At 31.2% G+C, this 18,549-nt stretch overlaps 1 protein-coding gene across 1 annotated transcript; it reads right to left on the reverse strand.

Moving 5' to 3' along the window:
- Positions 1-19: 19 nt before the first annotated feature.
- Positions 20-17,337, reverse strand: LOC115441177 (endoplasmic reticulum mannosyl-oligosaccharide 1,2-alpha-mannosidase). The gene is made up of 12 exons (XM_030165834.2): positions 17,133-17,337; positions 15,382-15,580; positions 14,831-14,965; positions 13,827-13,929; positions 13,438-13,623; positions 13,041-13,189; positions 12,261-12,449; positions 11,778-11,965; positions 10,731-10,839; positions 10,056-10,235; positions 9,094-9,234; positions 20-8,142 (listed from the first exon to the last, which is right to left on the reverse strand). Exons 2-12 carry the CDS (start codon positions 15,529-15,531, stop codon positions 7,927-7,929), a joined length of 1,746 nt encoding a protein of 581 aa, XP_030021694.1. The 5' UTR covers positions 15,532-15,580; positions 17,133-17,337; the 3' UTR covers positions 20-7,926.
- Between the last annotated feature and the right edge of the window lie 1,212 nt (positions 17,338-18,549).

The following is an 18,549-nucleotide window of genomic DNA, read 5'->3' on the forward strand; positions in this document are numbered from 1 at the left end:
AAAATAAAGAAATAAAATATAAATCTGTAAATGTCACATTTATTACAACCAATATGAAATAACCTCAACTTATCAATTCTATAGCTTAAATTGAAAAGATAAATGCTGTCTAAGCCCCAGTAAGTGAAACAGTACATTTCTTAAATTTTATGCTTTTACTAGTAGGTAAATATATTGTGCATAGTCCATATTTTATGAGAAAACAGTGATAGTTTATACTAAAAATTCTATGAGGGCCTTTCTAATAAACGTCGTATAATGTACGTCCATCATAGTTATACATACACATTGTTTACACAACTTTAAATCTTGCTTCTCGACCGTAAATGTCATGCAACCTAATAAGACAAAAAATCTTAATATTACATAGTATACAGCGTTTGTTACGGCGATTAATGTAGTTTGCACGTTAAAATACTACAATATAAAGATAAGTTTTCCTAAGATTACTGTATATTATGTATACGTAATATTGGACTAGTCTATGAAACAAACCACATTAATTCATATAACATTTGAATATAATATCTGATGTTTTTAAATCGCCTATTTAATTCTTTCAATAGAATGAGCAACAAAATGATGAATTTGATTGAAGTTGCAATTAAGGTTGAAACATGTTTAAATTGTAATTATGTGTGCTCCGAGCTCAAATGATATTCATCTAAAACCCACCCAACTTCAAAGCATATTAAAATAGCTAGTTATAGGGCGAAACTAAGTAATACATCCTGTTTGACAAAGAAATTCAGATGAATACTTCATAAGTTGTTGGCCTGGATATGTTTTGAAGAAATTTGGCAAAATTGATAATAATCTAGTATTTTCATACAAATTATATATAGAACATTAAATTTTACTTCAACTGGGTTGAATATTTAAAGTGATGATTATTTTAAATCTCATTAAACTAGAAGACTGAAATGGCTAAATTAATTTAAAGTTTTATTGTTCCTAAAAAAACGAATAATTGTTTATTAATTTGCAAAGATATATAAAAAATACGACAGGGCACTTAGTAATATAAATGATTTACATTAACCAACGACCACCATCATATACCCTCATTTTAAGTACAAAAAGAAATCATAAAAAGGGTGGTAGTTTCTATGTGAATTAGAATTAGCCAAATGTTAAAATTCCAAATATTATCCTATAATAAAGAAGTGGTTATAATATCTTATGTGAATTATTTATTATTAAACAAAAATGGGTCATATTACCTACTTCCTAGCGTTACCCCAATTAAGATACATGTAGTTCTGACAGCGCATATGCAAGTAATTCCAAACTAGGTTCTTGGTAACTAAATATTTTTCAGAAAAATAAATAATATTTATACTGCTAATATTAATATACTCACTCGATTTTTTTGTGTTTATAAAATTCCCTGATCACATTGAATTTAGAAAATTATTTTTACTTTTTTGGTATCATAGTATAAATTATAATACATTAGAATAATCACTTTATCACTATGTAATACTTATAAATAGAAAAGAGAAAATTAGTATATTGTACTTATTTAAAATAAATAAGTATATACACATCTAATACATTCTTAATATTAAGTTTTTCCATAATTATAAGTTATGTTATATTTCAACACACGTAAAAATAAATCAAAATTAATATAAATAAATGATCTGTAATTTATCTAGAAACCTATGGAAAAAATATCAATATAAAAGTTTTCGAATCTAACAATATAGTGAATAAAAATTATAAAATATGTAACGATAATGAAGGATTCAAAATTTAATATTCTCAAATATATTAAAGATAGTACCTATATCATATCGAGTATATATATGTATATAGACACATAATCATTACTGTAAGATAATAACTATATTATTTTATAACTCGACTATTACACCTATTGAATATTGATAATGTATACTTAACTGGACTTAATATCTCGGTCGAAGTAAAATAAGTACTCACTTTCATTTGCTTATATAGCACCTTAGGCTAGTTTACTAAAATACTGTCGCTGTCATAGCGACACTACAATAAATAGAGATTGATAATGAATCTTTAATAGTATAAATTATAGCATTAGAGACAATCCAAAGTACAAGATTATTGGAAGTTATAGTATTAAATTCGCAAACACCCAAAATATTAGAAAGATGATACAATTACTTAGTTTTACATAAGGATATATTTTTTCTGCCTAACACATATTTTTATATTTATTGCTGAATATTTGCGAAATGCTAGCCAATATTATGATGTATATGATTAGCAAAATGTATGTAGGTAGATATTTCGAGTAACATGTGTAAATTGTTCACATTGATAAGGCAACAAAGCGTTACAAATTCTATTATCTGTACATTTCAGTTAACTTATGTAATAAGAATAACATGATTATTATTATGAACATCCGATCATCATCGGACTTGAATAGAAAATTAGTACTGTAAAGGCAAGATACGAACTATAGATCGTGTCTTTGTTTAGCTATGATTTCCGTCGACTTCAAAGTAAATATTTTATGCGTTAATATTAGAACTTCTTTGCCGTTACACATACGTATAATTATTAAACCATGGTTCGTTACTCCCTCCTTATATCCATTAATCTCGAGTAGTCCGAATATTAACACATATAATATTGCAATTTTTATAAAAATTATACATCTCATCGATTCACTTTACCAATACACAGACATATTTATAGTTAATATTTATTATATCAAAGTTTTAGTCGTCTAACTTATCTCACTGCCCGAGCAAAGCTGTTTATCCATATACCACGTGTCAAAAAAACTACTCGAAATACACATTTTAAAAATTATCAGCCGTTTAGAATGTCCCAAAAAATGCAACTCGTAAGTCGATGTCGTTTAATTTAGTCGGAGTCGTGTCATGTTTTATTGCTACATTCTAAAAGCGCGCTGATCTTGGGCAACGTACCATATAAACGTCATAGTTCTAAGGCGGCACTGCTCGGGCTGGTACAAATTATAGTTAACTTATCTTAATTAACTACGGTGCATGTGTGCGTATTTTAACTCACTAATACATTATTATAATTTCTCACTATTGAATGAATGAACGTGACCGATCATACACGATATCGGTTCAAAATAGTTCTTGCTCGTAACACATTCTAACTCGTATATCGGATTCGAATAAAGCTTTCCAGCGCCTCTTTTATATTGTATTGTATAACAATACAATATAAAAGAGGTATTAATTGTATAAAATATTATTATATGAGTTTTCTATTCTAATACGAATGCGCCAAAAGGTCATTCAATCGTGTTTTATTTCTAAATCTATATGTACGATTGACAGAAATTAATAGAACTTCATCGAATGAATGACATTACAAATTAATATTCAGAATGCGAGACGTAACGTTAACGAATGATTCAAAGTTAGTCAGTAATATAACAATGTTTTTGCTAACTCTATGTTGTTAACGAATGATTCAAAGTTAGTCAGTAATATAACAATGTTTTTGCTAACTCTATGTTGTTAACGAATGATTCAAAGTTAGTCAGTAATATAACAATGGCATTTCTATTAGCGATAATATTGATTCGTCGACTATCCACATATTATTATATTGGCAAATGATATAGTACATTATATAGAAATGTATCATTACAATATACATTGAGATAGTACAGCAATCATAAACCTTAACGGGCTGATTATCTCAATGGTCATTTATCGGACGAAATTTTTTATTTTGGCTTTCAATTGAGGTCATATCGAATTAAAAAAAGACCATGTCAAAGTAATACGATTAACAGAATATGACTATTAAAATATTAGCCCCAAATTATTCACAATTTTGTGATACGTAGCAACATCGCAAACGTAGACTTAAAAATGCTACATAATACTGTGTGTAATAGTCTTACTTGACATTTCTTCATATCGATTTATTTTTTCATACACAACACGCCTCAGTTTTGGTGGACAGTTTGGCATGATGTGCAATTCAGTGCCATCTGTCGTAGGGCCTAATTAATATCCAGAAAACGTCTGCTCAAGTTTTCTGGATATCAGTTTTGATGATTACAATTCGAATATTATCATCATCATCATCATCAATTTTAGATTCACTATTGGCAGAATAGTTCTCTTAGTATCTTCAGATCACATTTTTTGCACCGTCTATTCCGTTCATGATCGGCAATAGAATATGCAGATGATTGCCGAATAGTTTATGCTATACACTCAAAAGCCATTCTGTTCATGTTGTAGATTTGGGAACATCAAAAAATCCATAAAATATTAAACAGGAAGACATTGTTACATCATACTGTTGTCTTAAATTAAATTTTGTTATTAATATTGATAAAAATCGTTACGGCCACTCACTTCAACAAAATTAAATCGAGTGGACCTGTGTCGAAATGATCATGTTATTATTGTTGTTGAATCTCAGTTTTGTTGATGCAAGTGGAATTCCGAGTAACTTAATCTAATTTCATCTCACTTTTATTAGCTACGTACGTTACTGTTACAAGCATAATAATAAGGCATCAGTTATATGACCTGATCATATTGATCACATTGGTTGACATATTGCGACATATATTTGAAAAATTGGTACATTCATACTTTGCTTAGATTCATATTTTACGGTGTTCGACATTGTAATATTAATTTATAACAGCGTCCCTAATTTACAATAACTTACGATAATTTATTTACTTGTCTTGTTTTTAATTGTAGAGTTCGCCTTATCACACATCGTACGGGACGGCGTGTTGCTGATCAATCATCATCGAAATTTTCACGAAATATTTGACACATGACTATTAAGTATACTTTTAGATTATTAAACAATTTGTCACTACGTTCTTCATGTTAATGTCCCTTGGCTAGATGCTAAATAATTTACACGGACAATAAAAGTTATTAATTATCGTCGAACATCTACCTTCGAGAAAAGTATAGTTTGGTACGAACATAACTTGTCCTACAACGAAGATTTGTAGCAACAATTTTGACTTATTTTTTGACAATGATATTTTAAAATAGTTCAATGTCAGAAAAGTCATAATTTTATAAACTTATATTTTTTGCTTTGTGGCTTTTATCATACTATGTTAGTGATATAAGTATGTATTCGTAGGCAAATAATTAAAGAACTAAACTGCCTGTATAATATGAGTATAATATGGTTATCAAATTTATGTAAATGTCACGCATAAAAGTTTTTATGATCGAAGCATTAAGAGACTATCATTAGGTTTCAGCACTTCAATTTCTGTAGGTCATGCGGAAATAGAAGTGCCACGTATATACACAGTAGTACGTATATAAACTGCGACGTATTGCCAACACATTTTAATGTTATCGTATGTTCCTTAAATAGTTTCAATTTGCAATACGAAGAACGAAATACTTTCACATCGTAAATTATTTAAATCGAGTAAAAAATTAAATCATTGAAATGTGACAGCCTTCTAACTTTTTGGTCACAATTATGCACCGAATTTTCTATCACTTGGATTTTCAAACGTTACTTATTAATTGCAAAATATTCTAAATAGTATAACTAAGATAAAAAATAATAATTTAAAAACTTGGACGATAACGTTGTGAAGCAAAGTGCTACACGTCAATTTATATTAATTAAAACTTGATTTTATTTTGAAAACATTAAAAGTGAGCGAACACTGGTGTTAGCGGACGTACGAAGCGACGTGATCGTGAATTTACGACCAAGCTCCTTAAATAAAGATTTTAAAAAAGATCACATGCCGTTTAATTTCCTTAAATCGTGTTTAAAACAGAGATTTGCCTCTTTTTAATTTAAATTCAGGCAAGATACAACAGCGATTTGTTAAACACTGGTTAGTGATATAGGTATAATTATAAGTAAATCTCTCGTATTTATAATCAACTTAAGAAAATTACACTGAATCAAAGGGCAACCACATTGCATTTGTCTTGTAATTTCTTCTTCTTATTTTATATTATGACTGCCACCGTTTATTTATCGGTGATTTTGCCAATGTCAAGTAATCGATAAGAGCAGATACAATAGAAAAAGAGACTATAAAATCAGATCGCCATTTTGTATTTTTTTTCGTTATGTTATTTATAATTATTTATTAATTATAATAAAATATGACGTAATGTTTGTCGTTATGACAAAACAATCCGATAGAAAATCTATTTGTAGTCTTATTATGTATCTCCGAAATGATTTTTGAATATCACGACTTAATATCTCACTTTTATAATGTAGTGTAAATGAGTGTGTCAGTCATAAATATTATTGCTATTATTAAAGAAATTATTCCGGAAATATGAATATGCGCATAGCCGATAATTCTCTCTCTTTATGATTGAACTGTATGACGAATTAGCATGTAGTATTTGCTGAAAATTAAAAACTTACAAATTCCTAACTTTGACAACAATATATAACGAGTAAATTAACTCGCATATATTTTCACGTATAAATTATATCCTTTATATTTTATCTAAGTAATAATTTACCGAATGGATGGAATCAAATGAACTAAATTGAATTAAGTAAACGAAAGTACTATAGTTACATTATAAACGTCTCTATGCTTATGTTTAATATCCTAAGCCGAGATAAAAGACTATAGACAACTATGATGATAAATGTATTGCTTTTATATGGAGTACAGTCAGACGGCCCTGGTAGACGGTAGAAAAGTGTAAGGCATCCGGGTGTTAGTTTTCACAGCGCTTATTCTAGTATTTACATCTATTGTTGGCAGTATAGACAATTTTATAATCTGTGACCATAAAATATTGGCGCCACAATTCACTTTAAGTTCTACGGTTTACTCGATATTAGTTCTGTGAATTAGATAAATCCTTATTTTATAAACAAAAAAACGTGCACTATTCCAACAATTTTCTAGAAAATATGCTTGAGAGGTATTTTTAAAGGGGTGGCAATCTAAAGACAATCCCTTGTCTTCGCACCAAATCCTTCGTCTAAGTGTGAGGGACACCCCACCCCCGTCAATGGCCGATACGGTTAAATATAGTGTTATGATCTTAAGCGATGCCATATAGAAATCGTAATGCAACCATCAATTCTACGCATGCCAGCAATAGACTGTCTAATCACAAAAATCTAAAAATGCTAACATTCCCCGAAGTCTCTGGATCTACGTTACCGAGAATAAATTGGTATTGCACCAGACGCTAGGTGTAGTTTGGCATGCTTATGTATAAATACGCGAGGTCTAAGCGAAGGCGAGGCCGTCGTAACCTAACATTGGCAGTAGACGAAACTCTTAGCACACCCTAATATGGCAACAAGTGTCTTATTACATATTTTTTGGTATTTAAAACGTTACTAAGTCAGTAAATACAGGGCCGCCACTGTGTACATTAGCAGTATGTTAGTCCATGTTCCCATAAAAATAAGGCTTATTATAAGTGTAAAATATGCGAAATTTATTATATGCATATATCACCCGCTCCGTATAATATACATTAAGTCGTTTATAACTAATAATTCGTTATAATTTAAGTAACTCACTTGAGGCCCGAAAAAATAGGCCGAAAAAGTACGAATATAAATATTTTTCACATAATTTAATACAAATTAGAAATAATATCAAACTATAAATGCCGGCTGTTTACAAGTTTATGTGATAAGTTTACCGAATACAGGTTTATATAGATTTTACACGTATCTACTCTCTTACAATCCAGAATGAGATATATTTTTTTCTTTCATAAAACACACACATAATTTCGATCTAAACAAAAAGGTGTCGCAAGATATTGCACATCCCCTGTAAACAAAATAATTAAAACAAAAACAATTTACCGAACCAAAACAACCTACAACGACTTTATGAATACCATACTAATCTTTGATTAAGTCTGACTTATCTACAATCATCTATCTTCTAAAGTGACAATAACCCAACACACACAATTGAGATAAACATTAGTGCTTGTGAACAGGCAGAGGATGTGCTTCAGAATTTATGACGAACTTAGATAAATCTATGACAAACCTGTCTTCGCTAAACAATAAGTACAGGTACTTAAGTGTTTCCGATAGGAAGAATGATTCCATCATGTCGCGCGGGATGGGCTTCTCAGACTTCACGTTTGCGAGGGAAGTGTAGCCGTTCGGCACTTTGGCGTATTTCTCGAAACCCTGAAATTGTTTAATTATAATTATATAATAAATAAACCCAGTATTCGCTCACAAATAAACTCATTCCCAAAATTTTTATCACGGGACAAATAGGTAGAACTGAAGATTGCTTAATGAAATTATATGCTAAGGAAATCAATAACTAGAAGAAGTTTCAGTTTCGAAATAGAATCATTGTTGGTCATACAAACATTCATCCCGGTGCGGAAATTGGATCTGCTGCTCCACTTGGTTAATTTTTTCGATTTTAAAGTACTCGGGTCCATGGAAATAATAAATAGTTTACACAAGTTCACATGTTTGCGGTTTGTTTTACTTTACTTTTTTATACTATTAACATGTGTAAATGTATGGAAGTCATACAAACTATAATTAATCAGTTGTACCAAAAATAATTTAATGTTATTATTGTAATATTAATTTACCTATCATATTTGGGTTATGGTGTACCTTCACTGTAAGCTAATATTCGATTTTATATAAATAAATACACACTACGACCAACAGTACCCACGGGAAGTCAACATATTTTTGAACTACTTGTCATAATTTATAAAGTTGTATTTTACACAATTTGGACCTAAAATTCCAGACGTTGTAACATCCAAGTTACTAGTAGTAAGTCTTTCATATGTCATAGTCCGCCTGGGTAGGTACCACCGCAATATCTATTTCTGCCGCCAAGCAGCAGTGTCTAGTCACTGTTGTGTTCCAGTTTGAAAGACATTGTAGCCAGTGTAACTATACATAATGAAACTTAACATCTCATGTCTCAGGATGACGAGCGCAGTGAAATACCAAACAATACTTTGTAATTCGAGGTGTTGGATGGTGTTTCTACTGTTTATGCATGCTCGTATCGCTCACTATCAGGTGAACGGCAAGCTCGTCTCGTCAATCAAAGTAATAAAAAAAAGAAGATTACAAAAGTATAATGTATGAATAATCTACCTGATATATTTGCCAACCCCAGTCCTGGTACGTAGTATTGCCAGTAATTTGGTACATGTACCAGAGACTCTCCACAAACTCCGGTCGAAGCAGACTGTGAGCGTCCGCGGTTTTCGTATACATATCTTCGGTAGTGCTCGCCTGCGAAGAAGTATATTATACATCTAAACATATAACAAAACAACAGAACCTGGTGTATCTGTACAGAAAGAAAAGTAATAAAAAACTAAGAGGTGACTAGTGTAATAGATCACGTATCATCAATTATTTGTATACTTTTTTTTACTATATTTTTGTTTGTGGATATCTTCTAAACTACTGAACGGATTTTCGTAAAGTTGTCACAGATAACATTGACAATGTAATTGGGGTACAATATAGAGGCTTTGTTTTATTAAAATCTAATATTGAAGACAATTTATCCGCACGTACGAAGTACGGACACAGTTGTGCCGTGCTGGGCTGGTAATACGTACACGCACGTATCACGCACCCAACGCAAAAATGACTCATTGAATTTAAAATCTTATAAGTGAAAATTATGATGACCTTCAAAATCTATATTTATTTTTTTAGTTTAGACACCACACCGGGCCTCATCGTGGGCATATTAGTAATACAAATTAATTTAGTGCGAAAAACGTTTTTTTCAGTGCAATTCTTTTTTGAACGTCTCAGACATGGTCTCTGCTAGCTTAATAATAGTCGACTCCAACATCAAGTAATCATGTAGTTAGTGACCTGGACCCATAAACAGCCATTGTGTTGGTTAAATGATTGTGTGACATTAAGCAAAGTACAATGGGGATTGGAATTTCTATGGAGCCCCCACTGCAACGCTACCATGGTTTGCACTTTACTGGTCGTCGAAACCATTACAGTGGCATAGTTACATTAAAGTGGCATTGTTACATTCGACCTAACTAGTAAATGAGAATAAATTTAAACTTAACTATACTTACTAGATTGAAATGTGTAATCTCAGGTGCCAAGAATGTCGGGTGAGCGGCGTACGTTAAATAGCAAGTATATAGCAGTTCTTCGGCCATGGTCATGTGCCAGTCAGGCAGCCCGTTGGAATGGCCCAGAGCCAACGTACCAGGCAGGAAGCACGTCAAGTGGTCCATCTTCGGATTGAAAGCCTGAAATACAAATGTTTTGTCTATATAACACATACATACACATCACACGCGCCTCTTATCTCCGGAGTTGTACAATCACTCCAGGTGCAGTCGGGACAGAACAAAAAAAACTCTGCGTAAAGTGGGTGCATCAGTTGCGCCTCTTCTACTTCTTGCCTACCTCTTCGAGGGTAAAAGGCGTGCGTGGATATTACAACACTCCGTGATAAGACATGCATTACATCGGATCGTATATTATCAGCTGATATTATATTATTTACAGATTTTATTGAGTGCTTAACTGTGTATAGTGTAAATACTAATTCTTATAATATTTTATAAACACTTTTCAAATCTTTAATAATATTATATAAAGCTGATAAGTTCGTTTGTTTGAACGCAATAGTCTCCGGAACTACTGGTTCGAATTGAAAAATTCTTGTAGTGTTGGATAGCTCAATTATCGAGATAGGCTTTATAACATTACGTTATGACGAACTATACATAAAAACGTACCTCAGATCCTGCAGACAGTTCGCCGATAAACAGTCTCTTGTTAGGAGAGGATCGCTTCGCTAAGAACTCTCTCACACCCTCGATAGCGGTCAAATAATCGTCCAACAAACTGAAAACAATTCAACATTTTATTTTTTTTCATTTCAATAACAATAATACATTTCATATAACAAAATATACCTTTGTGCTCGAAATTAAAATGAAAGCGATATGTATACGAAAACATTTCATATAGTAGGAACAATAACACAATTTACAAAAGAAATATCAAATACAAAATCCTGATAAAAAATACGCCATTTGCATTTCCGAAGACATAAACTTAAAATTAATTCTTAGAAATATTGATTTAGGATCAAAAAACTGGTATCTAAAGTATTATGTGATGAAAATAAGTTTGTGGATATTTTATATCCACTACGGTGAAATTATTAAAAGGGCAAAATTAGTTCTGTTTATTAATTCGCCAGTAGGTACATTACGTTAAACACCAACTGCATAACAATCGCAATATATGCATATTAAATAAAGCAGTGAACTTAATTCGCTTTGTCAATATTTTTAAAACCATTGTACAGTTATGAGCAAAGCATTAACAACCACATACTATGACTAATTAGTTTTAATTGACCCACCACTTATGGCTCACTCGCAAGTTTAATTAGCATTAGCAGCGACGGCTCACCAATTCGCTTCGAAGTTTAATTGCTTTAAATTACCATTGTTCTGTTTCGCTTAGCTATGGATACGCATTCTCGATGTTCTTTCTAATTTGAACGACAAAAAGTTGACATTTGTTTGTTGAATTAGGTACAAATTGTTTTTTTGACTCGAACTAGTTACTATTTTTTATAGCCATATTATTTCTTAATAAAAAAAAATATATTTATCATATAGCCAAAAAATTGTTAATTTCCCACACATTATACACAAAACCTCGTCTTCAAAATCTCTAAATCTAAACAAATTAAATACAACTTAGACCACAGCAACAACATATATACACATTTCGCAACATAAGAACCAAGTACAAAATAAAATACTTACTAATTAATAGTCTTTCCGGTTTGCAGCCATTGCTTTAGGAGATATTCGTAGTAACTGTCACCCCTTGCTCCCAGGGTGACTGTGGCGTGGGGTAGGAAATGACCAGTGTTGGGATTGATGAAGATTGGCACAAGACCATGTTTCTTTGGCAAATGGTGAATCTTTTCCGACACCGCAGCTGCGGCATCCTAATGAAAAAATAAATGTGTAAAAAACAATATATTTATCATAAGTTGTTGAGGTAAAATTCAAATCCTAAACAAACATATTCTAACATAATTCTAAACATACATTTGGTATAAAATATTTGAAATTTTAATAGTAATGGTTTTGTATATGTTTTTAATAGAAAAACCCACACATACACAGACTGGCACAGTTGTAGCATGACATCATAATATAAGTTCATTGTTCGATTTTTCGTTATTTTTATCATATTTGAGTATAATGTAAATATCTCTATGTTCTAATAATAATAATTACCTCAAAAGTGGGATTATTGCTAGCTCTGGAAAGCTGACGGAACTCCAGCTGCACTGTAGTGACTTCGGCCGTGGTGCTGTAATGAGACCACTCCGGCGCGTGGGCAGTCCTGGTGCCCAGGTTCACATCCGAATAAGGAATGCCAGAGGGCGACGAAAATGCGGCCATTAGTCGGTCTCCGAGATCGACCTAAAAATCAAATTAAATTTTACATATACTTCAAAGCATTACTAAACAAAGGCATTATAGAAGTAATTATTGGTAAAGGTAAAATTTTCTAATTATTTTAAAGACTGGAATATTACCAATATTGATAATGTGGCTTAAGTTATAAGTGCTCTGCATAAGCACCGCCATATAGATCATCATAGCGTGTTTTGTTAACAAGCATCACATTCACTATTTTGGGTATGCATTAAAACTGGAGCAGAGTTGAGAGATATAAACTTATGATGAGATGAGATGTAGATAAATATAAACTTATAGGTTTTTTTATATTATATGACCACAACAAAGTGATCTCAGAGCATCTGATGCTAAGTGGAGTAGGGACTGGCTAGTATTGACTAACCAGATGATTGAGAAAGATTACCCGTCGCCAGAAAAACAATTACGCCAGTCGGTACGTAAAAAAGGGTCATATTTATAGAATAAACAATTGTATAGTACATGTAAATCCACTATGAATATGCTGGCCCATTGCCGGCTGAACTGAGAGTAGTAGATTTGGTATTATTATAATATTATTGTGTATTTAAATAAAATATTAAATGAACTTACTGCTTTATCTAAAAACATTTTATCTTGTGTGAAGTGATGAACTGAAAGCAGACCGCCGAGTATCCTGATGGAGACCTCAAAGAAGTTCACATCTTTATTCTTTGTGAATACAAGATCATTTTTTACCCACTCTTTGGCTTCTTCAAATTCTGAAAACATTCATATAAGAAATAATAATTATAGTTATAAATGTCCAATAAGTTATTTGGAACTTTCTAAAACCTACAAATGTATATGTGAATGTTTATAAATATGTAGGAACATTGTATGTTAATAAGATATGCATAAATAAATACAGAAATCTCTAAAAGAATTTGGATGAATTGAACACACATTATGACTGCAAACAACTCAGTAGACAACAATGTCAATCAATAAAGTATATCATTAATGTTACCTTCATTCAATCCCATGATATATGCTGTGTCCATTCCATCGACAATGGTGAGTCCGAGTGAGAACCAGTCAAAGGCCATCCCGGACACAGGTTTCAAGTTATCATGCCCCCAGGCATGCTCCTTGTACCCCCTCCACGCATGCCTAAAACTCTCAACGACAGCTGATTGCCGTGAATTTTTGGGTCCTGCAATATTGACATTGTTAAATTAGACCAGTCAGACTAAGTACTTTTTATATGTTTCCAAATGACATAATATATAGATTGGCTTATTTGAGAATCAGTTTGAAACAGTTTATTTAAATCTCATTAATATAGTTTAAACACATTATCTAGGAATTTTATCAAATGTATAATTCATTTAAAGGTTTTTAAATATATAGTTTTACCTGTGAAAACCAATTTCTCATTTTGTTCAGTATCTACAATTGTCTTGGGTAAAGCAACATCTGCAGCCGATTCAATGCTTAGAGAAATGTTTCTTATCGGCTCCTGTATGAAAAACAATTTGATATTGGTATTCTAATATAATCATCAAATTAAATATAAACTACTATAATTATACTAGTATATTAAGCTAAAGAGTTTGTTCGTTTGATTTTTTTATTTAAACAGCTAATCTCAGGAACTAGTAACTAGTAACTAGTAACCGATTTTGAACTTCTTTACATTAATACGAAGCTACATTATAGGCTATAGCTTGTAGGCTACTCTTTATCCCAGGAAAAGATTTGTCACGGAATATCTTTTTAACGCGGGCGGAGCCGCAAGCAAAACTTAGTATTTAATATACTATCAAAATGTAATTCAATAACTAACTACTGCAATGGCAATAATATATTTTACATCAGCTATGTTATCAGTGGACATTTTCAATTTAATTGCCACAGGAAGTTGATAGTAGCTGTATAGTGATTACAAAAAAAATATATTGAATAATCTAATCAATTTAAATTTTGTAACCTGAAACTCTACAGATGTTACATTTATAATTAACTAGGTCAATACTCCATTGAATAGTGTCATTACTGCTAACTGTTTAGTGATCAACTTTAAATGTTGATATAAGTTTATTTTTTTTTTGCTTTAGGATAATTTTAACAATAGCAGGAAAACTACATCAAAAGTATTTACTTAGCACTGATTCATTTAAAAAAAAAAAACTATAATATTAAGTATGTATCTCATTTTGTTGCAGATTGTAAGGCATACAACTTGAAACATAATTAAATTATACACAATCTAACAAAATCTGATTATCATAATACCTGTTTCAAAGATAAGTATTTGATTGTTGAATATTAACAAAAATTATTATAATAACATGATGTACTAAATATTTGGAACATTTTGATTCTATCCAAAACACTAAATAATTTTAATCATAACATACCTGTAATATCTCATTTGTCTTGTCTTCAGGACCTATTGACACTTTAGATGAATAAAACAGTACTAAAACCGTAGCTGCTATTACAACAACAGCATATACTATTGACCGCTGTAATCGAGAGAGTCGATTCCATCTCTGAAATATAATTTCAAAGACATAAAAACATTAACATAGATAAGAAACTAGTCAGTTGTAAAATTGAATAATCCACTGAACTATGAAATGATTTATTACTACTAATAAAAGAAAACTCTCCTAAGCTTATACCTTGCTGAGGTAGTCCATAATAATTAATTAAACACTGTTAAATTATAATAATATCATTTAAACAATTTTTGTGATGAATTAAAAGTTTTAAATTTTGAGTCAGTACACACAATAATATACTTCAATTTGTCAACTCCAACTGAACATTTATTTGTTGATGTAAAAATGAATGTAGAGTCATATATGAATATTTTGAATCAATAACTACATTTGCTCACCACTATAACCACATAACTGTGTCATCAGTAAATTATAACTTTAAAAAAGTTTATTAATATACATACCCGTATAATTTTTGTGTGATACACTTGATCTGGACTCAATATGTGACCACTGTTGGCTTTAAGGTTCCATTGGTTCAATGTGCTCTGAGAACTTAATGTTTGATTGTCCTCATTAAAATCTATTTGTGTTTCATAATTTGCCTCCCTCATTTTGAATACAAAATATTTTAGCTTTGGCGAACAAATATCATTTTTATATCTAAAATGAAAATATTTAATTGAAATAGGGTGCTTTGGGGTAATAACGGATCATACAGAAATCTTTTTGTTTCATTACTGTTGCACCTGATAACATTTCTGCATATGGACAACATAGCCTAAAGTGTAATTTATTGACGTACCAAAGTTGTTTGCCAGTGTTTTTGTTTTAGTTACATTTTAGGAGTTATCTTGAAACAACTGGATTACCATGTATTTTATCACTCATCACACCAAACATAAGTGTTAGTACAAGATTGCTCTGAGCAATGAGGGAAACAACAGTCATCTTTACTTTTTCAAAATTATATAATTAGTGTGCAATGCTGTCCTACATGAGAAAATATTGTTAATATTGTATGCTTTATAGATCACACTCTATAAAAAAGATTGTATAAAAAACAAAATATGTCATACAATAAATTATGTATAAAAATGTATATATTTCTGTAAACAATTATGTATTATGATGATTCATAACAGAGGCAACAACTTGTGTCAACGAAATATGTTATTAATTTTATTTGTTTCACTAACTGTGGTATATAAGTCTGAAGTTTACTAATAATTATTAGCATTATAGTGTTAAGATAATATTATTACAGATATTGAATTAGTTTTAAGAATTCAGTTTATTAAGAAAAAAGCAAATATACAGGGGGACAGACTTGCAGTCAAAGCACCCACTTTTCACCAGGTGTATCACAATGTGAAAATACATGGGCAATATTTACCCCTATCTGAGTTTCAATGCTTGGCAGAGTGGCATAGAAAGCGCACACAATACAACTTAGCTACCGAGGCAGTCAAGTATTAAATATGAAATTATTAGAGAATATGTAGTCACCATGCAATTAAAATATAGCCAATGCACATTGCAATACAAAATTTACATAAATAATTTTTATGCACATTGTCAATTTCAATTTACAACCTTGAGGTGAATAAAATACTAATTTAAATACATTATACAAATGACATAGGGATTACAATCCAGAACTTGATTTAAAGTATCACAATCACAGAAAACTAAAATAACCATCATAAATTGACTATTTGATGTACGCATGAGATAAAATTAAAATGGTATTTTTTTTTATTATTTGAAAAAGTAGAACAAATAGATAGGAGAATTTAAACTACTTTACCTGCACCTAGTTTAATGTGTTTTTGTATAAATAACATTCAATTTTAGTACCTACAGTAGTTTGAATATTTCAAACACATTAATCATGATTATTTTTCCCTAACTGGTGTTACATACACCATTTTAGACAAAACAGACTTTAGTTTTGCAATAACGGAAATATCTGAAATATTTCACAACGATAAGCTGAAATTCGGGGTTTATTGGCGTTTTTTTCATTTGTATAGACATAGTCATTTTAAATACGTGTCTACCAGTGTATTTATTTATAAGAAATTTGTTAAAAATCCCATGAAAATTTGTACTATAACATTACTTATTTAATTTAGATATCAAAACGCATTACCAGAGCCACGATTGTAAAATAATATAGGTAATCTAAGTTTGTCAATAAAAAGATACTTGCCGAAAACCACTTAGCCGCAAGCGTTTTTATATATGATTATAAATATTTTACTAATAAATTATCGTTTTTATACACAAAACTTAAATAAACTTAAAATTAATTTTTAAACTAGCATGTAATGCCAACGCAAAACCCATAGCCAGCTGCCAAATTGGGATTAGGGAGATAGGGGACACTAGTGCAGATGTCGGCACTCGGCTGACGGTTCAAAGCTTCAAGCCATAAGCTATAAAATCGATTATCTGTCAAACCTAGGGAAGCATTATTATTATATTGAACCCATAGATTGTACGTAAGGAATTAATCGACAATTCTAAATCCGAAACATATGGTATATATTTGCTTTATTTATATATTTTTTTAATAATGACGTACCTACCTATCACATTGCAAATTATAAATCTTTTTGAATTGGCGTCAAACTGTGGTTTAAACCCACAGAACATAAAGTTCTTGTTATATACTTAATATTTTAAATTATATCGATACAATATTATCTTATGGCTTGAATAAAGTGACAGAAAGAGATCCATACTCATTCATGCATTCGAAATTTACAAAATTGTCCCCAGTTTACACGTTACTTTTTCATGCTGGCAATGATACAGTTACCATAAATATCGATAAATACAAATAAAATGATATTTAACATACAGATCGTAACTCCATAACTCCACACAACACAAATTTTGAAAAAGAATTGACACATCAATTGAAATACTTATGTATTTTAAGTTTTAATGGACCGTCCGCATTTGTCACGGCGGGGCCGATATTTTGTTTAGAAAACGGTCCACTGCATAACAGACGGGTCGCTGCGGACCGCAGCGGATGGGTCGGCGCGGCGCGGCGGAGTTGAGTTGCTGATCCGCCAACATTAATTGTTGCCATTTTAGTGGCTGTATACCCCCCTATTCATAGACGTTATTTATCTAAGTACGGAGCATTGGTGTGATAACAAGTTTGTTTCTCACCTTTATTTATCTGACAGCTTGCTGTTTGTTCAGCTTTGTTTGTCTGACAGCCTCAGCTGACAGCCGACTCGATTCAAGTTGTATCTCAATATTAGCCAATCACAACGGTCCTATGTCTATGCACTTTGAAGGCTGCCCTGCCGTCACCACTGAGAAACAGACTTGTTATCACAGTAAAGATAGAGCTTAAATAAATAACGTACTTATATGAATAAGGGGGTATTTTTTATTTTTTAGACAGTGACATTCCCGTTAAGTTAATTATGAATTGATCAAATTCACTAATCATACAATTTGGCTTGTAGAGAAAATAAAAACAATACAAATCTTCCAATATTTGAAATAAAAGCTAGTGACATTTTGTTCTCAATGTAGTTATTAAATGTTTACCTACGTGAATATTTAATGGTTGGCGTTCGCCTGGGGAGGCTTACGTTCTGCAG

Source organism: Manduca sexta, chromosome 27 (assembly GCF_014839805.1).
Source record: "Manduca sexta isolate Smith_Timp_Sample1 chromosome 27, JHU_Msex_v1.0, whole genome shotgun sequence".
Lineage (NCBI taxonomy): Eukaryota > Metazoa > Arthropoda > Insecta > Lepidoptera > Sphingidae > Manduca > Manduca sexta.